Source organism: Myiozetetes cayanensis, unplaced genomic scaffold (assembly GCF_022539395.1).
Source record: "Myiozetetes cayanensis isolate MyiCay16 unplaced genomic scaffold, myiCay2020 scf9, whole genome shotgun sequence".
NCBI lineage: Eukaryota > Metazoa > Chordata > Aves > Passeriformes > Tyrannidae > Myiozetetes > Myiozetetes cayanensis.
The window spans coordinates 32,482,035-32,505,668 of record NW_026088185.1 but is presented as its reverse complement, the minus strand read 5'-3'; the positions used below and the strand labels follow the sequence as shown (position 1 = coordinate 32,505,668).

At 40.0% G+C, this 23,634-nt stretch overlaps 1 protein-coding gene across 1 annotated transcript in view; it reads left to right on the top strand.

Annotated features, from left to right (window-relative positions):
• DARS1 (aspartyl-tRNA synthetase 1) overlaps nt 1-23,634 on the top strand; it is a 36,139-nt gene that overhangs the window by 6,845 nt on the left and 5,660 nt on the right. Inside the window, exons 4-10 of the mRNA XM_050340443.1 lie at nt 3,322-3,424; nt 11,036-11,138; nt 12,366-12,446; nt 12,867-12,926; nt 19,806-19,917; nt 21,801-21,935; nt 22,833-22,980. Of these exons, the coding sequence (XP_050196400.1) occupies nt 3,322-3,424; nt 11,036-11,138; nt 12,366-12,446; nt 12,867-12,926; nt 19,806-19,917; nt 21,801-21,935; nt 22,833-22,980 (742 nt within the window). The remainder of the gene's footprint in view (nt 1-3,321; nt 3,425-11,035; nt 11,139-12,365; nt 12,447-12,866; nt 12,927-19,805; nt 19,918-21,800; nt 21,936-22,832; nt 22,981-23,634) is intronic.

The following is a 23,634-nucleotide window of genomic DNA, read 5'->3' as shown; positions in this document are numbered from 1 at the left end:
TCAGTTAAAATAAGGAACTGCATTGCTGTGTCCCACTCATCTGTGGTGTCCTGCATGGGGATGCATTTACTGCAATCACAGTGACATCTCTGTGACAGGACTGACCTCCAACAACCTGGTTGTCATCCATCACCTCTGACCTCAGGAAAAGCCGTTGATGAAATAACACTACTTAGTTTCAAAACTCTCTAACACAACCTGAAGAATGAGAGAAAAATGAGCTGATCATGGGCACGGATGTTGTGAATTTATTGATTGTGTCTCTTGTTGCCTCTCGGTCTGACAGCTCAGAACAATTCTGACATCCAGGGAGTGCTGCTGGGGAATGCCATATGCTTGTTTACTTAAGCTTTGGGGGAAAGAATCTTACAAGAAAAGCAAATGTTTGAGGGTAAAAAGTAATATTAGCCTTTCCCACACACATCATGGCACTATTCCTACCATTATGGAAAGGAAAGCCTTGCAGGAAACAGGAAAATGTTACACAAAAATAGCTTTAGTTTTTCTCAGAAACTTGAATTTGACTCCTAAATAACCAACATACCCTTTATTTAACCCTGCCTAGTTCTGACCAATAAACCAAAAAAATGAATGGGAACAACTGCAGATTCCAGCTGTCTCATATAGCAAGTCACCCCTGAAGTCTGATGGAAATTAACTGAAGGATGTGTAAAGAATGGGGTGTTGGGAATTTCTGTGGGTTGCACTAAAATTAAAGTGCTTGGGGCCCTGTGGCTTTTATCACAGATTAAATAAATGTTATTTCTGGCCTTATTTTAAAGCCAACCTAAGCTACTGGTCACGTTTATCATGGAAAAGCCTTTGGGAAATTGGTCTGGGCTTGGCCAGGCAGCTGGACTTGTGCAGGATGTTAGACCTGAACTGGTTAATGAATGCAGAGGTTTATTAAACATTTGAAAATAAGGATCCCACCAAGAGCAATTTAAATACTGGACCAAATTTTATAATAAACTGAATAAAGTTTTCTCTTTGCTGGCAAATGTCTGAAACCAGCAATATATCAATTTATGTGTCCAAACATTTTTTACTCTTTATGCACATTCCTTCCTTACATCCTTTTCTTTCATAAGGTCTCATGTGATTTGGTACTTTTATCCAAGAAAAACAATGGATTTCTGGTTGGTTTTATGTTCTTACTTTTGATGGAATTCTCCACGTGGTGTCTTCTCTTATTTGTTCAGTGACAAAACATTCCTTGCATTACACTGTGTCAGACCTTTTTAACCAAATTTCTTTTAAACTTTTCTCTTTTTTAGGGGTTCTGGTGAGATGTGGGTTTGGTTTGTTTTATAGAAACTTAGAGTAGTTTACCGTTGAATGTGAGTAATGCTGGTCTTATACTTTCCACTTAAGACTGTCTAAGTATTTTGAAACACAAGGAGATCATCCCATAATCCCAATTTTTTATCACTCAGATGCTTCCTTTGTCCCATCTCTTGATCTGGAAAGGCATCTAAGCATGAGCTAGATTTGATTATGGCTTGTTTTTTTTGATACTTGAGTTTTGGGAAAAGCTCTGTTTCCTCCTGCAGTCTTTGTGACTGGGATATTTTAAGTGATGCTGTCAGTGAGGTCTGTTTGATCACTTATCTGCTGTGTGATTAGAAATGGTGGAGTTCTGCAAAACATCCTCTTGGCTCATGAGAACAGCTACTGTTCCTCACAACAGACAGATTTGAGTCCTTTTATAATGCAGATATTGGTCAGGCTTGCAGTGCTGGGGATTCAGTGCAACCACCAGAGAGTTCTGATGAGGCTCTGGGCGAGCTGCTCTAGTTGAAGATGTCCCTGCTCACTGCAGGGGTTGGACTGGGTGGCCTTTAAAGGCCCCTTCCACCCAAACTGTTCTGTGATCCTGTGGTATCAGGTTCCTCCATTATTTCACTATTTTATCCTTAAATGTTTGCTACTTGAGTGACATTGTAGCTGTCTTCAGCTGGGGAGTTTTTGTTTGAATACCTCTGGAGTACAGAAATAGTTGTGCTTTGTTTTCTGAAAATTAGTAACTAATTTAGTTGCATTTTTGTTTGTCGTAGGACAAGATTAATTATTTCCAATAATTATAATGTTAATATTTAATAATATTTTTTACTAGTTGTGTATGTTTACTTTTATTTCCATGAGGTTGTGTGTCAAGTGTTCTGCATTTCTCTTCTGTGACTGTTTAAATTCTCTGTAGCTGTGCCAGGAATGGCAATTGCATAATTACAAATGAAAATGGCAACTGGCTTTTTAGTGTCAGTTTTCAACTTATGTGTCTGTTGATTTATTGGTTTAGGGTCTAAGTCAACAATAACTGGGAAGTGGCTGTGTATAACAAAGTTTTTGGCTTCTTCCTATTCTCACCATTTCAATGGAAATGTTACAATGTTGTGAGTCAGAGGGATGAAGTTAAGGGGATATCTGTGCTTTTATCAGATACTGGTACAACAATGAAATGTTTGTTGTTAATGGCTCTCTCTAGGAAGGAGCATTTAAAATCACCATATTTCCTTTAATCTGAGTTAAGGAGTAAATGGCTGTTAGAGATGTGAGAAGAAATATGAAATGATCGTAACTGTCGGCTGAGCAGATTAGAAAGAGCTTTGATGACTGGAAATACCCATTTTAAAAGTCAACAAAATGCATTATGTTCTTTGTAAATTGTTATTAATTCCTATTAACTTCTTTTTCCCTAAGATGTTCGTGATTAAATTGCTCTTACAGGAATTTTTAATTGGGGCTTTTAGGTCCTTGTCATTCACTAGCATCAATACTCCTTTTGTACCCCTTCATGCTGAATGTGTGGTGTATTATTGTTATTTAGTCCCTGCAGTGCAAAATCCAGCCTGTTTCTCTCAGAGCAGCATTGTCAAGTGAACTCTACAGCTTCGATTTGAGAAGATGAGAAAAAACTTCTTTAAAAATAATCTAGACTGGAAGTAGCTGTGAGCAAAGAAACAAGGAAAAGGCTGATTTATTTCTTGCAGTTGAAGAAAAATAGTTACTTTGAAAGTTACGATTTGTTGTTTTTCTTTTGTTTTAATATTATGTATCTTGGAAGACTTACTGTTGTTTTCAGAAACTGTTTATAGATGTGAGGCAGAATTATTTACCTCAGGGTTTGAGGGGGTGTGTACATGCAGAGCTGAGTAGTTTGATGGAGTTTTTTTGGGGGGGGGTTGGCAATGATGAGCTAGACACAGACACACCCTCTTCAAAGCTCAGCCTACTATTTAGGTAGTAACGCATTTTTCCCTCATTCCCAGAGCCCTGGAGTAAGTTGTCCTTAATACACCTGTGTTGTTCCTTTGTGCTCAGGGAAGCAGTGCTTCTTGGTCCTGCGTCAGCAGCAGTTCAACATCCAGGCTCTGGTGGCTGTGGGACAGCATGCGAGCAAGCAGATGGTAAAGTTTGCTGCCAAGTAAGTAAGCAATTATATCCTGTTGTCAGAGTAAACAATGGTGGGAACCAGGACTCCCAGGGGTTGGGACCATTTTCACACATTAACATCAATGCTTCGTTTGTTTTAAAATGTAGTTATTTAAATTGTCAGCTCTCTATTGCCCTGAATACATTACACTGACAAAAGGTAAAATAGAGAACAGGCTTGAAATTCATTCTGAACTGCTGAAGCAGCATTCTCTCGCCATAGGCAACCTACATTTACTTCCAAGCTGGCTGACAAAAAGTCTGGCAAGCTGAGCTTAGTGGGACACTTCATTTTGTGTGTGGTGCTGCTGTGTGTCTGCACATGTTTGGGGTTTCTCTACAAGATGTGCAGTGTAGCAACACATCTTATAGTTAGAACTGATGTGAAGGAGTCCCACGTTGCAAGTGGCTTACTGAGTTGAAATTAAAAGTAGTTTCTGTGCACTGGATTAATCTTATTTACGCCTTATTTTTGGCATTAGAATGTGTAATGAGGGATGTAAGTTAATTTTTAAAAAGTGGGGAGGAGTGCTGATAGACTTCCCAATTAAGTGTTTGTTGCCACAACTTGAATTCAGTTATTTGGTTTGTTTTGTTCCTGAAGATAAAAAATGAATTTTCCATTTACCTAAGATTGCACTTTCAGGTTGCCCAGTAATAAACATGCTTGCATGATAGATGTGTTTTATAGCAGAACTTTTAATCATGTATATCCACTTGTTCTCAAATAGAAATGTGGCTCAGTTTGGTGCAATAATGTTTAACATGTGGCACTTGAGTTGCTTCTGTGTAGCTCTTGGCACTACTCTCATGCCTGGGAAGGGAGCCCCCACTAATTAACTGCAAAAGTGCTACAGCCTTCAACCTTCAATATGTCAGGAGAGGAAGGATTTATTGTAGCCCAGGCTTCCAGAAGCCAAGCTAAGAAGGTTGGGATAATGCTGCTGCTGAGGGGGTTCAGGGCAACGGGAAAACAGACCCAGCAGTGTTTGTTGTTTGGCCCTGCTCAGTGCTGGCAGTGCCAGTGTGAAACATGCTGTTTACAGGTGTTTGTGAGCCAAAGTGAAGTGTTCTGTTTCTTCGTGGAATGGTTTGTTCTCTCCAGCACTTGGAATCCTTGAAAAGAATTAAGTGTATAATTTACTTGTTCCCTAATTCAGCTCCCTCTAACCTACCAATAGTCTGCCTGTGCTCTCAGTGAACTTGTGCTGCAGAGCAGTGGAGCAGCCCTTAGAGTTGTGATCTCACCCTCCTGTTCTCCAGTTCTCTCCAATACCTGTTTTTCAGTTCTCTTTGTGGTTCTTTACTCCACAGCCCAATTTCTGACATTTCACGAGAGGCAGAGCTCAGTGGTTAGGAGCTCACGAGAGGGAAGTTGGTCCTTACTCTTTTCTTCCATGTGCTGACTGTCACTTATAAACCTTGCATGATGTTTTTTGTGATCCACTGCTCTTTTTTAACTTGGTTAGTTTTCTGCCAGGTTGGTGATTTTTACACTAGGTCCTGGAAATCCAGAGCTAACAAGGAATGGTAAATGGTGGATTAGGGTATCTGGAAAGAGTCAGTGGCAAAGCTCCTTTCTCTCATGGCAACAGTGAGCTGTTGAATCAGACAGAACCTCATCCTTAGTTCTTCCCACCTCCCTGTAATCTCTCCACCTTTCTGGATGGGACAGACCTGAATTCCGGGGTAGCTGGAATTCATGATGTTTCTACTGTGTTTTGACTTTTCATTCTGCTCCCTTTTGGGGCAGCATTTGCTGGTTAAATCCTGGTACTTCAGCCTCTGTTAATTTACAGCATTGATGTTTTACTCATCATTTGTGGTTCTGAAATGCTTGCAGGCTCTGCAGCACATTCTTTGAATGGTGTAACTTGCCCTGTTACAACCCTCTGGCTTCTCTTTGGGGGTTTGCCTTTGTTCACACCATCAGTGCAACCATCTTCTCATGAATCCTTCCCACCCACAGACCTATTTTATTCATATCCTGCCATGCTCTCACTTTTTCCAGTGTTTTATCTCCCCCAGTTCTGTCCATGTTGCCGCTGCAGCTGCCTGCTCTGTTGTCCTCCCAAGGCTGCTGCTGTTCCCTGGCTCCCGAGGGCACGTGGGGTCACTGTGTCACAGCACCTGAGGCAGAGCCCTGTACGTGCCTGTCCTCAGTCACTTCCCAGCCGGATTTCACCTGCTCTGGAATGATGCCATTATTTTTACCAGATGAGGAATGTCTTAGATGTCTAAAAATAGCTGTCCTGTTTCCCTGCCTTTCTCAGTGTCTCCTTTCATCATCTCATTTCCTACACATTAAGTGAGCAAACACACACTTATTAATGAAAACATTTCACTAAATTACCTCAAATTTCATTTCATTTCCATTTTTTTAACTTTTTCACTGGTAGTACATAAATTATATTTTTCGTATTCTACATTTTTATATTTTGATAGTGTCCACAACTTCCTTTAAAATAGTTTGTGAAATTCTGGATCTTGTGTTTTTAATGAGGGTTCATTAAATAATGAACATTTTTTGTACAAATTTTCATAAATGATAAACAAACCAGTTCCTCTTCTAGATATTGGCACATGGAAACCAAGAACTTTCATAACCTCCTGTGGTCAGCAACATTCATATACTAATTATCTCCATTATCATAAGAGTGTAAGTTCTTTTTAGTGAAAGGTGCTTAGCCCTCGTTTAGCTCAGGTTTGCAGAGAAGTTTCTGTGAGTTTAACTATGGAAAGTTTCTAGCTGAACTTCCAAAATGTTCATGGCCAACAGCACAAAGCCACTGGAGATCCTGGCTTGGCAACTGTGGAATTGTTCTTATGCCTTTGGTCAGAAAAACCAGTGCAGGCTGGTCCTGCACGGGATGCTGTGTAAGGGAAAGAGTTAATTGTCTCCTTCAGGCAGCAGAGGTGCCAAGTGGAGCAATTAGTAATTATCAACCTGCCTTTTCCAGCGAGTCCGGGGTGTGGTTGGTTTTGGTTTTCTTTCTCTTTTTCTATATCAGCATTGAGCCTTTCCTGCCACCCCACTGCCAGAGCCACGTGAGATGATGGAGCAGTTGGCAGAGGTGGTTAACAGATTCGAATTTAGCTTCCTAAATGTGCCCTTGCAGAGGAAGTAACTTGGTGGCTCTTTATAGTAGAGAATAAAAATACAGGAAAAAGAGTAAAAATTGAGGTGGGGGGGGAAGGGTAAATCTGTATGAAAATAATGCAGAAAAATAGACATGAGTTTTTAGCTAGATAATTTAGTAAACCCAGGAAAACTGCTGGATATTGCTGAATATTTTCTTTATGCATTTCTGGTTAATTTTTATATCAGTGGTTTGGACGAAAATGTCAAATTGCAGTTGTGAAGTTTGCTGGTGACACAGAAATTGGATGGTAAAGAAGATGCTCAGGAGTGTAGAGGAACAGGGCTCATTTAGGATAGTCACTTTGGTGCTCTTCAGCGAGAATTTGTACCTTGGTGATCATTACGTCAGGTTTGGTGTCTGATCAGGATTTATATGTAGCAAAGTACAGAGAGCAATGTGAGATGATGATGGATAACTGATCTGACAGCAGCCCATGCAGTTCGTCCTTGCTGTGCTGGGAGACCTCTGGAGTTTTGAAAAAGAGGAATAAAATGCCATTAATGTGATATGTGCCAGCCATTAGACCATTTCTGGAATATTTAGTCCACTTCTGTTGTCTTTGTGTCTCAGCATGTTTCAAACTGGAGAAGGTTGATGGTGAAGTTGCGAGATGAAATAATCTACAGTCAGGCAAATCTGCCTTTCTGTGAGACTAAAGAAAACTATTCAATCCTAGGGGAGATCAGTAATTTAAATCCCAGGCTGATGGTTCCTGTACAAGAAGATTTTCTGCCAATGGAGGGTTCTTAAGTCACAGCTACAGAGGTGTGACAGGATGCAGTGAACAGAGGATGAAGTTGGGGAAATGCAGAAGAGAAATAAAGTGACATTTTTTCAGTAAAAGTTACTAAAAATGCATGGTGGATTTTTTTACTTAAAAGCTTTAAAAACAGATAGGCTTCTTTTTTTTACCTTAAGATAGTGGGGTTCTACCAAGTGTTAGAATGGTGGTACAGGGAACAGATTATTATATTTTTAGAATGAAGAGAATGAGGTGTTTCTGGCCTTCAGGAATGCAATGCCCATTTTCAAGGGGCCTCATGGACGCCTGCTCTGTGTGTGCAGGCAGGATCACAGTTGCTCTCATCGAGTACAAAATGTTTATGCTCTCAACTCATTTTTTAAAAGTAAACTCCATTGCCTTCAGCTTTCATTGATGGTCACATAAAGTATCATTGATTGTTGTATTTTATGACAGTTATTCAATACTTTTAGATTTAATGATGTATTAATATAGTAATTAGTGCAGAGTGCTTACAGAAGTAAAACCAAGAAACTACCTGAATAAGTATAGATGCTACAGATGAAGTAAAACATTTTCTACTTAAAATCCATAAATAAGCAAGTTTTTTCCTATTCTTCAGAGTTTTGATCAAGAAAATAAATGTTTATTGTTCTTCACCTCAGCACAGGGTTCAGCTTGCAACATGAAGCTGTTGGTGAAAGATGTTGCCATACAGGCTGCAAGGATGCAATCCTGTGGTTGAAAGAGAAAGTCTTGGCTAATAGACATGCACATTATTAATAGGGACATAAAAAGGCATCTAGTGGACACTTTAGTAATTATAGTCTTGATTATTTTGACCATTACATATAAAGTAGTTACTATACAAGAGAAATTGTTTAGCATTGGACCTCATGAATCTGTTACTCAAGTAGCTTCTCTAAATATTGAACAATGTAAAGATGTCATCTTCCTTACTGATGCATTTATATTAATGTATTTCTTTATTATTAAACTCACTGAGTTTCTAGTCCTTGGTCATACTAATTACAGGTATAAATATTGGTGTCTTCTCTGGGAATGGTGGTCGTGCCTTGTCACGCTTTTCTGCTGCTTGTTCACTTTTTTCAGTGTATTTGGGGTTTTTTTGTTCCCCAGGGGAATTTGGTCAAAAATCACCCTGATGACTTGGTCCTGCTGCTGTGGAAAACAAATTTACTGGCATTTCATTACAACTTCTTCTTTCTTGTTGTAACTTGACCTGAAATCACCATTTCAGTAACATTATTTGCGTTACCTGTTGGGATAAAAGCAGCACCTTCTGGGTTTCTGTGGTTTATCTTTGATGCACTTCTGATTTTTGCAGTTCTAGATCTTGCTGAGTTCAAACAGAACTCCAAACACCAGCTGTTATTTATTTCCATACCTGATTAAATGAGTAGTTTTAAGGAGAAAAAGCATATTTTTTATTAAATGAAAGTTAGAGGAGATGATGAAAGTGCGTTGCAGACCAAGAAACATCTTTTAATTGCAACTCCAACTTAGAGAGAGGGAAAGCTCATTTTGTCGTACGTGCAGATGAGTTCTGTTATGCAAGTTTGCAAAGCAGTATTGCAGTTACAGTGTGTAAAAGTGAGGTAAAAGTCACTTTCTTCCTGTGCTTTTAAGCTGATACCATTTTGGATGTCTTGAATTCCTTGCATGTTCTGATCAAAGCTCTGTAAGGACTTCACTCACCCCAGTTCTCACCATGGGATCAGTAATCTGCTTGTGAATCCATCATACAACACTTTTCTATTTAACTATTATTTTCTTTCTCGCAACGCAAAGAATTTCCTTCAGTAAGCTTTAAAACATTATTTGCACTTACTGGTGGGAGGGCTTTTATTCAGCAGATTAGGAACTTCCATTTGCAGTGAAGACGCTGCTCTTCATGTCATTAGTGGTGTTTTCTGGACATCTGCCAAAGTGTTGACATGGAAAACGGAGCGGGGAAAAAGAGACAGGAGAGAACTGTCTGGGGAAAAAAGTTCACAGGAGAGTAAAACTTTAATTCTTTTAAACATTCCCATATTTGAAAAGCAGAGGGGATTCATAGTTACACTCATTACAGTTTCAGCATCATTTATTTGTGCATTTCTTATCATCACGTTCTCTTGCATCCAAAGTGCTGTATGGGTTCCACAGTGTTTTCAAGGAGTTTTAAACAGAATAATTATAAGAGTGTGCTGCCAAGCTCTTGGTGTCATTTCAATTATCCTTTCTTGAATTTGTTGCCTCTGCTAAAATGATGGAGATGAATGGAGGCTCTCCCATAACTGAGTGAATTCTGATTTAAAGCCAGCTCTCGACCTCTGCTTTGGACAAATTTCGTCATGATTTGAGCAGCTGTTGCTCTTTTAAAGTGTAAATGTGCCAGCAGCACATACTGCTCACGAGTTTCATGCAGTAGGTAGAACTACCTAATGGCTAAGAAAGCCAAGCATATGAATCACCATGGTCTGTATAACTCCTAGAACAGCTGCCAGTGAGTTCTATCAGCTGAAAGCATTACCCTCAAAGAAACAGTGTAATCAATTAAAATGCTCAAATTTGGTGCTTTTTTTAAGGTAATCAGAGCTTACTCACAGTGCCACCATTCGGTTTTGAGACTTTTGATGCTTGCATTTTCTACTGTTAGTTCAGTGTCATCAGATTGTTCTTTTGTCATCTTTAATCAAAGAAACACCAGCCTTGTGAACTTGAGGATTGTTAAAGGCTCTTTGCTTTGCTGAGACCAGCAGTGAGCAGCTTGTCCAGTGCCATCCTCGCTCACCTCTTATTATTTGCAGTTAAATTGTGGGCCTGATACTCTCCTGGTGTCTGAGGGTTTGGGTGCTCAAGTGATGTACACAAAGTGCTTTTCAGCCTTCTCAAGGAGGCCTGAGAAGTGAAAGATGAGTTGTAACGTTTTTTATAAAAAAAGAATGAAATATGTTCTCATATTCGGCCTTTTGTAAGCCTCTTGGCACAGAGACAGAGCGAAAATCCATTTCCAGTGAGGGCGAGAGTGTCTGTGGAAAGTTACTGGTTTAAATTCCAGTACGTTAAATATGTAAATAAAAGCTCACACGATTTTTTTTCTCACCTGTGACTTGAGGCTTTTGTTACTGTTTGCTTATAACAGACATGCTTTCTGTCATATCTTTGGAAGACTTTCTGGGGGGTGTGTGGTGTTTTAATGTCCTATTACTGACTGGTCGTGGAGAGCAATTAGGATGTCCCGTGTCGCCAGAAAATGGCTTAGAAGCATCTTGCAGCTCTCAGCAACAAGTCTGTAGTTTAAACAAGCTGGAGCAGTTTTGATTTCCCCTCCAGCTCTAGGACTTCCCTTCAGTTTGTTGTTCAGCTGGGGAAGGCACATCTTTCAGATAATTGCATCAGCTGACACATGCAGGAGTGTCTGTGGCCTAGAAAAAAAGCTCTGTGACTGTCAGTGTGTGTATTCACACACAAAGAATGGGACAGCACCGAGCTTAATCATCATCCTTTCCCTCACAAGTCTTCCATCCCGACTTGAATTCAGTGTGGCTGGGAATATTTTGGCAAAGTTCTTCATTACCCAGTTATTATATATAAAAGTAACTTCATCTGAATCCTTAACTCTGTTGTTTTCAGCAGTCCATGCAGTACCTGAACGTGCTGAGGCTGCTGCAGTGCCGTGGAATTCAGTAACCCCTCTGTCCTCTATTGACAGCATCACCAAGGAGAGCATTGTGGATGTGGAAGGTGTTGTGAGGAAAGCGTTTCAGAAAGTTGGAGGTTGCACTCAGCAAGATGTTGAGCTTCACGTTCAAAGGGTAAATGTTTGAGCAAATGGAGCACTGGTTAATTGTTTGATAAATTATCTGTTGAGATTGACTCTCTGCATATATAAACTTTGCCAGTAAGGAATCCTATGCCAGAGAAATAAACTCCTTTAAACTACAGATTTCAGTGTATCATGTGTAAACACTAAACATTTCTGGGTTTAGGATATTTGGGGTTTATATTTTCCTGGCTTTATCTGCCATTTGGGTTACAGTGTCAAGTAAAATAAAGTATCTCCCTAGAACAGTTTGGGTACGAAAGCTTGTAATTCTCACTTCTGATTCTTAACTGAAGCAGATAGTGGAATAAAGTCTGCTTCTTTTTAAGGGCAAGTCAGCAGTTTCTTCTTTATCAGAGTTGCAATCTTCCCCTCGGTACAATGGAGTGAAATACAGCACTGAGGCAGAAATAAACTCTCACTGGCTTAACAGTATGGGAGCTTTTGAAACCTAAAATTCCTGGAGCTTGTGCTGGAGGGGTGGAGGAAGTGCAACTTTATAATTTGTTTAAATAGAAAGCATATTTAAACCTTTATGTAATATCCTTTCCTTCTAAAGGTTTTAAAGCAAACTCTGCCTGCAATACAGCTGAAACACAGTGGCCTCAGGGGTAGAGTACAATGGCTATTATAGCAGTGAGGTAAATTTTAGCATTGGGGAAAACCTGCAGATTGTGAAGAAACATGTTTTAATATGTGTGCAGATTATCAGATGCTTGATTTTTCTGCAAGAACATCAAATTCACTGCTCCTGTGACTGTAAGGCAGGGCGAGCTGTTTTTCATTCTCTGATTGTATTTTAGGTGTCTCATAAATTTTTCAACCCAAAATGGCTCTTTCAGATCTAATCAGATGATAAGTAAATAATACATTAACAATAAGAAGAGGAGGATGATCCTGCTGGAATCAGAACCTGAAATTCAGTGAAGTCTCTTTAGTTTCAGAGCTGGCATCGATGCCAAGAGCCTCATCCCTCAGGCAGTATGTGCTTGCTAAACTTGGTGCTTCTCAGAAGAAAAAAGGATATTTTTAATCTTTCAGAAGGAAAGCAAGAACTAAGCACTTGCAGTATTGTCACGAGAATGCACCCGTGTCTCTGCAGAACTTGAATAGAATCACAGCCTGTGCAAAAGTGTTTCAGGTCCCTGCCAGAAACACCCCTTTGTCAGTGCAGCTCCTCAGGAGCAGCTCCTCAGCTATTTCTGTGCTCTGATTCCAGATCTACGTGATCAGCGCTGCCGAGCCCCGCCTGCCCCTGCAGCTGGATGATGCTGTGCGACCAGAGCTGGAGGGAGACGAGGTGAAACCTCCAGTGCCTTTTATTGGCTTTGTAGCTGAACAAAAGCACGAAAGCAGCTTCTTAATGTGGTGATTTGGGTTTTTTTTGTTGGGCTTGCATTTTATTTCCTTTATGTTATCCAGAGCTGTGTCCAACATCTCTGTAGCTCTGATAGAGACCTGCAGCAGAAGGCCAAAACCAGAGGGTTTCCAGTCTTGCATGTGCTTCTGCTGGATCCTCATAGTTGGGTTCTGCCTGTGGCCTCTGGGAGAAGTTGCACCTTTAACTTTGTTGTGCTGCCAGTGCTGTATGTCCTTTCTAGAATGACCTAGAAATTCTGCTGAACTTAGAATTAATATCTCTCTCCGTTAACTTTGTTTTGTTATTGTTTATTTTTTGGATGTGTGGGTATTCACTACGTGTTTTTGCACAACTGTTTAGGATGGAAGAGCTACTGTAAACCAGGATACAAGACTGGACAACAGAATCATTGATCTGAGGGTAAGGAGCATTCTGAACACTTGCTTGCCTGCAAGTGTTTATTCTTCTCATTTCTAATCCATGAAGCAAGAAAACTCTTGGATTTGATGGAAGTGGATTGTTGGCCAGGAGAAAAATAAACAACGTGGTTTTGTGAGTGGTATTATGAAAACACAGGGGTTTTGAATCCTAAATGTTCACCTTTGCTGACATTAATTAAAGAACAGCTATTAGTAGTTTGAGGGAGGATGTTTAGTATTTGACACGTGGCCATGTGCAATGGGGCTTTCATTTACAGAAGTCAAAGGTGACTGAAAAGGGACAATTTAGAGACAGCATTTTTTTCTCAAATGTAGTCTTGGATGCTCAAAACCTGTGAAGAGCTCACTTTTGATGTATAAGATGGAAGTTTTAAGTGCTGTTGAGGTGCTGTAATGCATGTCTTGGCAGTGAAATTGTTCCAGGCCACGATTCCAGTCTCATGCTCTTTGTTTCCTCCACAGCATTCACGTATTTTATTTTTTTGAAACACCTTTCTCCATCCAGGTCACAGAGGCACAGCCTTCTCTGAATTCATAGACCTCCCAAATATGTACTCTTTCTGATCAGCAGCAAAAAACCATCTACTAAATTACTTACAGAATTTCGATTCTTTTTTTAATAAAGCAGCAGCTAACACCAAATGTGTAAGTAACTAACCATTCTTACTGACAGGAGGCATCCTGGCCTTTTCCCACCTTTGGCTCTCCACAATAAAATTTAAATTAACTTTTCTTTGAATGAAGGCTGTGCTTAGCTCATTTTTTGGTACATCTAGTTCTGACTTTACAGTTCTGATAATGGCAATTTCTCAGCAAATCAGTCTGTGGACTGGGAAATGGAACACAAAAGTCACTTAGGGGGGGAAATTTGGAAAACTTCTGGCACTGAGATACTTGAAGCATTTCCACATCTGATCTCCTTGTTTCAGCAACAAAACCTACTTGTGCAAATTGTTTTACTTGGACCCAAGTTATTTGCTTGTCATTGACCTCATGTGTGATACTGGGTAACTTCAATTTGCCATTACTTTCCGGGTTACTCAGTATCTCCTCATATTGGTCTCTTCATCAGTCGTAAATTCAGCCTTTCAGAATTCTATACTAATGATTGAAAGTGAAAATCATTTATTTGGAGGATCATCAGCTCTCAGTAGCAGGAAGGCAGTGGAACAGATTGAAAGGAGAGCTCTGGCGTGCTGGAAGTGCAAGCTTTGCTTGAACTTCTGGTGATGAATAAAAATAATCAACAGCACTCCAGAGAAACTTTAGAAAATCCATTAAATTAATGAAAACAATAAATGGAGAGAGCCATGAACCCCAAAGAGAGCAGAGAAGTAATACAAAGGGAAGTAAAGGTTAAAAATACTGTTTGAAAAATGACATGGGGGTATCCTTGGCTGGAATGCAGCTGAGGGCATCTGCCTGCTCATTAGTTTGCCTTGTTTGTTCTGCAGGAGCTTTGCTTCTGCAAAAGAAGATTCTAAATAATTCTGTTACTTTGATCTGTGTTTTTAAGGGAATGCTGAGCAAGCAGGAAAGGTGTTTAATGGAGAAAGGGGAAATCCCAGTCAGAACACATGTGCTTATGTATGTTCACATCCTAAGCACTGTGTGCAGTGCAATCACAAGAGTGGGGAGACAAAGGCACTTTGTCCTTCAAAATAACCGGAAAAGAAACCTCAAAAGCAGTCCTTGATTTTTTTTCAGTGATTTGGTTCCACAGACTGGAGCTGCTGGAGTACAAATGGGACCTCAGAGAGCCCCTGGTGTTCCAAATGCCCTGCACAAGTAGGCACATCCTAGGGAGGGTTGGCAAACGTGGTGTGTTAACTGAAACCATTGCCAGCCACTGCTCTGGCACAGCTCTTCCCTCTGGGAAAACCAGGGCATGGAGCAGGGAAGAGGTGTCAGCAGAACAGATCTAAGGGAGATGCTGTGCTGATGTGTTCCTATGAGAGTGGGAGGAAGGAGGAGGTCCAACCACAGATATCATCTAGTTCTGTTTTCCTCAGTGCCCCAGTTTTCTAAGGAAAAAGGAGGTCACCGAACATCAAAAACAGAGATACTGGTTTTTGGAGAAAGATTTAACAAGCTAAATGCATAGATCTTGGCTAGGCTTGGATTAAAAAAGTCCTTAGGATGAAACTAAAATTATTTTTGTCCATTTATTTAAAGTAGGTAAGTAGTTTAACTAATTTTATGTGTGATTAACCAAGGAGTTCACTGGATAGGGCCAAGTCACGATAAAGTGGAGCTGTGAAACTCAGTTACTGCATGAATAAAAAAGCCTGGATTTCCAAGATTAGCATCACTCCATCCAGCTGTGATGGATATGGAGGAGACCTTGATTATGATGCTAAAGAAGGAGTGTAAAATTAATAATAAGGAAATTAACATTAGTGGAGCTGTAAAATCCAAAGTATTCTACAAAGATTGCAATGCTTCCATACTCGTGTGCATGTGAAAATAGACTGAGGATTGGGCTGAACTATTAACAATCTTGCATTTTGGTTGCTGAACAAAGATCTCTCAGAAGTGTCTGGTAGGCACATTTTTTTTAAGGGATGGGGGGAGTGCTTAAATGCCAAGATCCCAAGCTATTGCTGTAGTTGTTATTTTGATGTAGAGAAAATTGAGAGTATTTAGTGCTGAGGGGTTTTAAAAATCATTTCCAAGGAATGATGACTGAAGAAGGATGAACCTGTTCCTGCTGGGTTAACTCCTAAAATACAGATCACACCCTTGGAGTAAAAAGTCAGGAGTGTGGAGAGAGGAGAGCTCGTAAGAAGAAGGAAAAGTCCTTGCATAGACCAGATTTCCTTACCCATAACCACAGGTGACTGTGAGGAAACCACTGCTGACCTAAGTATCGATTTTTCATGGGCTGAATGAAAGTCAAACCACTTGATTCTAGAGATGTTTGATTTACCCCTCACGTATTGAAACAGTTAAAGAAGGCAAATTGGAGCACTGACTGTGTTTTAAATCTTCGCTTTTCTGCTGTTGTAAAGTTTAAGTGCAGTGCTCTGTGGTGTGGGCACTTCCCGGGTCTATAAAAACACTTCCTTCAATCACATTTCATGAAGTTCTGGGACAGATGAAAAGCAAGGAAGAAAAGACCAGTGAAATGCTGGTTTTTGGGTTCTGCTTCTCAGTGTGTCTTTCCCTGAAGAAAAAAATCAATGCAGGTTCATCCAGTTTTACAATGGACCTGACTGATGTCCTTGCTCTGGCTGATTTTGGATGTCCAGCAGGGCTTTTATCTCAACAGCAGCTGTCCAAATTTGCCTTGAATTACATGCATTTTGCAGTCCTGGTGCTGTAATTGTGTCTGCTAATGCACAGCTCATTGAGACCAAAGTGTAGCCTTTTTAGGGTCAGTATTATCCTGTTTATGCTGCTCAGGGTAGAGCATAAACATTAAACTGTATCTTTAGTGCTTTATGGATGTCAGACTCTCTCACGTGATAATCCAACTGCACACTGATCCTAATGCAGTTTTTTCAAAACACTCGATTACTTCAAGCTTGATTTCATTGTGCTGAATTCAATTTACTCATTGCAAAAGCTGGGCTTTCCCTGGCTGGATTCAGGCTGTAATGAACAAGCAGATGTGCAGTTTATTTTATTGTGGGTAGTGAAAACATACACAGTCCCAGTTGTTTAGACAGCAAACTTCATATATTCTTCTTGAATTTGAAGAAAAGTTGACTTCAGTCACCTTAGGGTTAAAAAATGTTATTTAATATACATTCTGTTTCCTAGCAAAACCTTTATTTGTCCTCTGTGTAATAAAGGAATTGCAAAATTATTTACATTATTTAAAATTATATTCCTTAAAAGAATATAGACTGCATTATTTTCCCTTTTCATTTAGCCAGCTATGTACTTACTGGTTGTTTATGGTGGAACACAGCTAGTTGCAGCAGGCAAGCAGGAAAGCAAACAGGAGGAGAGAGCAGAACAAATTCTAGAGCTGAGGTGAGAGTAAAAAGAAAAGTTCAGCTTTGCAGTCTGTGCCTCAGTCTGAGCTGGGTGAGATGCAATCACCTGAGGTGTGAACTGCCCTCCATTCCACTGGAACACATTTGTTCTCTACGTGGCTGTTCTGTGGAGGCAGCTTGTGCCAGATGAAATAATTATTTTTATCATCTTGCTTGCAGTGCTCAGTTCTATTATTAAAACATAACATGTTGCAGTTAACACCCTAAACTGCAGCAGTGTTGAAGTGTCATAAGTGTGTTTCTGTTTCTGCTTAACTCTTGAAGGAATCTTTACTATCTTTGCCATAGTCTCAGTACAGCAGTTTGTCAGTGTGTATGTGGGGGAGTTCATATTGGAGTAAACACTGCAGGAAAAGAGTGCCATGGCAAGATCTTTTTTAAAGCAAAGGTAAAAATAATTTGATTTTGAGAGCTGTCTCTGTCTTCAGTTTGCTGTGTTGTACCAAGCGTGGAAGTTCAAGTAGTGACTGTGTTGCCCCCCACTGTACCAAACTTGGTAATACCTATACCAGCATCTCAGTTACTGAATTGTTTTCTTCAGGTGAATTAATTTGCTTTTTGTCCTAAACACATACCACTGCAAAGAATGGAATTACATCTGGAAAGTTTTTCTCTGTCTTTAAAAGTTGTGTCACATGAAACTTTTGAGGTCACTGATTTACCTACCCTGCAGATTGGCAGGTGCGGTTCTTTAGGAGCTTATCTCAGGTGTCTTGTTGGGCTGTTTAATCCTTGCAAGGAGACTGCAGTATCACAAATTCCCAGCAGTTATCCGTGTTGGCAGTCTGTGAATGAAGGGACACTGAAACTCAGCCACCTTTGGTGAAAGAAGAGTGGTCTTGTCAGATCCAATTTGAGGTGCAGAGAATTGCTGCTTGTTCCTGGTCTGTAGTTAAATAAAAGCTTCAGTGTCCAGTTCTGTGAATTGGGCTGCTTTCATAAATGCTGTTTCTAAGCATAATTTATCATTACAGATGGCTTGGGAAGACAGAAGCTTTGCCCTGCATCCTCACAGAAGGCAGGAGTTACTGCCTGACAAACCATTGTTAGTGCAGAACTCTGTTAGGTATTGACTGGCTGTGTTTCTGTGCACAGTTTTAGGTCAGACCGAGTAATTGCTTTCAGATTGGGTTTAGCAACCATTCTTCTTTTTCCTGGGAGTGTGTGAGTCAGGACCGACTGCATGCTCACCTCTCTGGCATGAAACTGGGCTTGATTCATCAGAAGGGTAGAGGAGGCATTGTCAACTACCCCATTTTAAATAAATGTGACAATTTATCTGTTAGCATTTTCAGAAACGTGTCTGGTTCATCAAAAACTATATTGGTAAACCCAAATATGACTTTAAGTTGGAAAATGTCTTTCACCTTTTAAGTTGGAAATGATTAAGAAAAAAAAAAAAATCCTTTGAATGATCCTGGTACTTTGATGTGACACTGCTGAGTTTTGCCCAGAACTCAGGCAGAGTCCTTGCACGTGTCTGATTCTGGGAGACCAACGTTAAAAAAGTGAAAAACTTTGAGGGTACTTTTGTAACTGTTGCTCAAAACCTCATTTCCTTCATTTTGAGCGCTTGGAGTAGCGGCTGTGGTTTGTGCTATCAGACAGTGAGAACTGCCAGCTATTATTTACTAGTCTCAACCACTTACACCCCTGAGATGTTTCGCTGGTCAGCCAAAATGGCAAACAGCCCCAAATTGCTGCAGTTTTCTCCTCAGGTGTGTCGGGAAAGGGTTATCTTTATCTTGCAGAGATGGTGGATGGAGCTCCATTTCAGCGTTTCTCCTGACTGACTGTCTAAATTTGGGTGCTTGTATAATTTGTTTTGGTTGGGGGTTTTTTGTTTTGTGGTTTGGTAGGAGTCATGTGAAAAAGCCCACAAGGCTTTTCTTACCCCAACTGTAGAGCTGGGTACCTTTCAGAAAGGAGAAGTAAACAGTGCTGTGACGCAGGTTGGTGTGAAGAGCCCTCTGGGTCGGTGGCAGGAATTCGTTTGACTCTTTATAGCCTTTTTAAGTTGCTCACTGTCACGTTTTAAATGCTGCCAGCCCAGAATCAGATATGGGCTCAGTGCTGACGTCTCCCGGTCTCTGCAGCGGTTCACTAAGCTGGTTTTGTTCTTCTTCATGCCAGAAGTTACAGGAACATTTAGTGTAGGTATGTGCTAACCAGAGAAGTAGCTCAATTGTGTCATGTACATAAACAAAAAGGTGATGATCAACTCAGCTTAATCTACTCCTGTTTTCATCTAAATGCTCTTTTTAAGAGTGAAAAAAGGCAGAGCTGCAGTTCAGATGAGCAGGTGTTCTGTGGACTGCTGAAATGCTGGGAGTTCAGCCCTTGCTTTTGGGATGTGTTTGTGGCAGTGTTGTACCTGGTTAACGTGTGGCTGTGTTTTCACATGAATTTTGTAGCCTTTAACAGACAAACATTTTACCTTCTGTAGGTTACTGATGGCTTTGCTTTTATCATGCTCTGTGTGTTCCTGTGGCTGTTCTAGTTCACTGTACTGAAAGCTTTGTAATAGGTTTAGTGCTTTTATTCCATTTCTTACTATAAAACCTTTATTTGCAGAAGCACATCTCATAAATCAGTTATATTTTAAAATGCAGAATCGACCACAGTGCCTCCTTCATAACTGAATATACCATAAATTGAAATGAATAATTTTTCTTGTTTCCTTTGCCGTTCCTTTTTGTGTAATAAACAATTACTGATTTGCACTTTCGCTGTTCGGGCACATACGGTAATCAAGTATTCCTAAGGGAAGAGATTCATCCTTCCAGCTGCCCAGAAAAAGTAATAGAGTCAGGAAAAACTAACTTAGGATTCATTATTTTATCTTCTTCTTATAGACCTCCACTAGCCAGGCAATCTTCTGCCTTCAGTCTGGTATTTGTCAGCTTTTCCGAGAGACTCTTATTCGCAAGGGATTTGTGGAAATCCAGACTCCCAAAATCATTTCAGGTATTGTATATGTGATCCAGCAGCTCCAGATGTGCTTTTTTTACACTTGCTCAGTGTTCCTATCTGCCAGAAAGTTTTTATTTTAAAAACATGAAGTTTTATTTCTAGTTTAGATGCAGCATAGCAAACTTGTAGCTGGTGTCAGGGTTGTTCTTTCCTTTTCTCCTGACTTTGGAGGTTAAAAGAATGACAAGACAGGTATTACATATACCTCATTTATGTATTCCACAGTGCATATTAAGTTTTAATTTGGTTAAATACAGGTGTGTCTGGTCATGTACATTGTTCTTCCTGTGTTCTCAGTGTTGGGCACTGACAGTTCCATTCTCAGTATCCAAAACAAAAACCCCACTCTAATTTAGATTTAAAGCAGATTCGGTTGTAAAGAAGTTACAATATACATGTGATGGTATAAAATGTCATATATGCAATATGTCACTTCTTCAGCAATGAGCTCATGGCTAAATAGAAGGTGGTAGGAGACCTTTTTAGAAATGTGGCATAACAGCTTCAGCCTGACTTAAAGTCTGGAAATGCACATTTTGCATCCGGTTCTGTTGTTGATTTGCTGTATCGTTTTCAAAAGTCAGATTGGTTTATCGGTGTTCTTTGGGGTTTTGTTGATGCCACTAAGACATATGGCATGGAAAATCAGGGCAGAATATTTGCATGTACATTCATTAAATGAATACATTTTTCTTACTGGATTTTATACGTTCTGTACTCATATTTTTGAAGACAGCTCTTGGCTGAGATAAAAAATGGGCTTTGTAACGAAATCCTTGCAAGCATCTATTCTTTCAACATGGAAAGTATGTTGAAGGTTAGATAAGTTTTTTCCTACAAGGAGAGTTAAAGCAGTCTGAAGCACTAAAAGACTCCCAAGTAGTTTATTTCTGCAGCACCTTTGAGGAAGTGTGCTATGCTTACTGTGCAGTGGACCATTGAGAGCAGGCAAGCAAGCATCCTATTGTTTGAATGAGACCAGAGTTTGTAGCATTAAATAAGTTAAGTCAATACAAACCTCACTGAACTTCAAATTTAAATATCTTGGCTGTTCTAAGAGCTGAGGTTTTAAAAGTTACCTCTGTTGAGAAGTAACTGTAAATATTCACTGACACTGTGTCAGTGGGAGTGGTGGTGATGAAAGAAGAGGAACATTAATCTGACTGGAATGGTCAGTAATAATAATAAGTACTTTACCTGGAGTCAGGTTAACATTAGAGCTTTCAAAGATGATGAACTAATCTTTTGCTGTGGCGTGTTTTGTTAGCAAGTTAGGCCAGTGCCCCTCTCCTGTCCCAGCCTGGGGAGTGGCAGGTGCAGTGCTGCAGTTCTGACAGGCAGTTTACAGGAGGGACACAAATGATGTGGTCTTGGTTCCTGTGCTCTCAAGGTAACTGTTTCTATGAAAAGTGCCTCAAACTGAGAAAACCTTTGGCACGAGTTCCCTGCTGAATCTGGGTTTGCCTGGGAGAGATACCAGTGCCTTCAGTTAGAGAGGATGCTCCTGGCAAAACAGGATGTGCAGGTTGAGCTCAGGCTCTGCAGTAACCCCTGGCAGGCTGTGCCACCCACAGAGTGTTGGGCTGCAGGTAGGTGGGGTGCTACAAACACTCCGAGGTGAAGGGCAGCTGGGAACAGTAACATTTTGAAACACCCCAACTAAACTGTCAGGTTTGCAAGACAAGGTGTGACAGTCCTGAGCTGCAAAATTGCCCTTGGCACGAATGCATGCAAATATATCTTTGTCCTCCAATTTGCTTTGAAGAAAAATCTCTTTCTGATCTCTAGATGTCGGCCCAATTATCTCTCGTTCTACCTCTGATTTATTTTGTACCTTTTTATTTTAATATCTCCTTATAAAAGCATTTGCTTTTCAGCTGCCAGTGAAGGAGGAGCCAATGTGTTTACTGTGTCCTACTTCAAAACCAGTGCCTACCTGGCTCAGTCCCCGCAGCTGTACAAGCAGATGTGTATATGTGCTGACTTTGACAAGGTTTTCTGCGTGGGGCCAGGTAAGAAAAGCTTTGCTTTAAACACGTGTGAAGTGGGCCCTGATGGCTTTCAGCAGCTGCAGCACTAATGAGAAAACAGGCACACTGAGAGCTTTGAATGGTTTCACTTAACACAGTTTCACTTACCGAGCACAAATTGCACTTGAGGTGACGGATGAGGGTAAGGTTGACCGAGAAGTTGCTGGAACAAAACTAAAATGGTGAAATAAGGGTGGAATACTCTTCTCCAGTGCCTGCTGTGGTGTGAGGGGGAAAAATAAGAGTTGCATTGGAAATGGGTAATGTGATGAAGTTAGTAAAACGTGGAACAAACCATAACTGCAGCCATGGTTTCCTAATCACTGTGTCCCTTTAGTGCTCAGTACCAACCAGTTAAAACAGGCAACCTAGCTTTGAGATGGCATGTTAACATTAATCCCTTGCTTTTCTACATGTACCAAACAACATTATTTAGAGCATGCTTACTTTTAACTGGGCTGTCAATAAAGAATAAAAAATTACTGATTTCAGTCCCATTCTCTCTGTCTCAAAAGCATGGACTCTTTAAGTGGTAATACAGGTTTTTGTTCTAAAACCTCAACATGTAAATGCTGAAAAACAAGTCAATAACAGCTTATAGAATAAAAAAAAAATTCCAAGTAATCCAGAAGATCTTAAATTTCTTGTTAATTACTAACCAATGAGTCATGGTTTATAGGAAGACATTTTTATGTCACTCATATCTGAAAAAAAAAACATCCCAGAAGACACACACGTGTACAAGTCCACTTCCTCTGAAAAGGGCAGTTTTCAAATCTGAAAGTTCTTACCTGCCTCAAAAGTTTGTCTGTGTGTCTGTTTTTCCAAGTGGAATGATAATTTCAGGTCAGTTAGAACTTCTGCTGGTTAATTTTGCAGTGTTTCGAGCTGAGGACTCCAATACACACAGACACCTGACTGAGTTTGTTGGCCTGGATATTGAAATGGCTTTTAACTATCACTATCATGAGGTGGTAGATGAGATTGCAGATACCCTGGTGCAGATATTCAAGGGGCTTCAGGAAAGGTAATAAGAGCATTTCCTTCTTTTAATGAGCAGCATTCTTTGTTTGACAGCTCTTGCGCTGTGGCATGAAGTGGGTGAGCGTTTTGTCTTCAGCTTGTCAGATAATCATTGATAATTGATCTAATCTACAACAGAACTTCAAAACAAGCGTTTTTGCTTTGCTCTTAACTATTTCTTCATGTCTGACTTTTAAATTTCACTCAAGCCATAGGCCAGTAAAGTACTTTTAGCATCTCCTGGAGTGTGCTGGCTTGCACTGACACACTTGCTGTTTGCTGTTGGAAGGACTTTCTAACAGAAATGACCCATCATTATTTAAAATGTCTTTGTTTTTGTGGCACTACAGGTAGAAAAATAGATTGTTCTATTTTGGAAATGATCTTGTTCTATTTTGAAAATTATCTAGTATTTACTATACAAAAAAGTTTTCCTGACTAAAAATTACTGGACCAGCTTGCATCTGTTCCACGATAGCAGCAAAGATTGTTTTCCACTATTCACAGTCTTAACTAATTAAAAAGCCAGACCAAAAGTTTAGGAAGTGGCTTTCATTTGTTTACAAGTTAGACTGTCTTGCCAGCAAAAATGCAAATATATTCTTCTGTCCAGAAGGAAATTTCTTGTTTATATTTGAAATAGGATATTACTCAAATA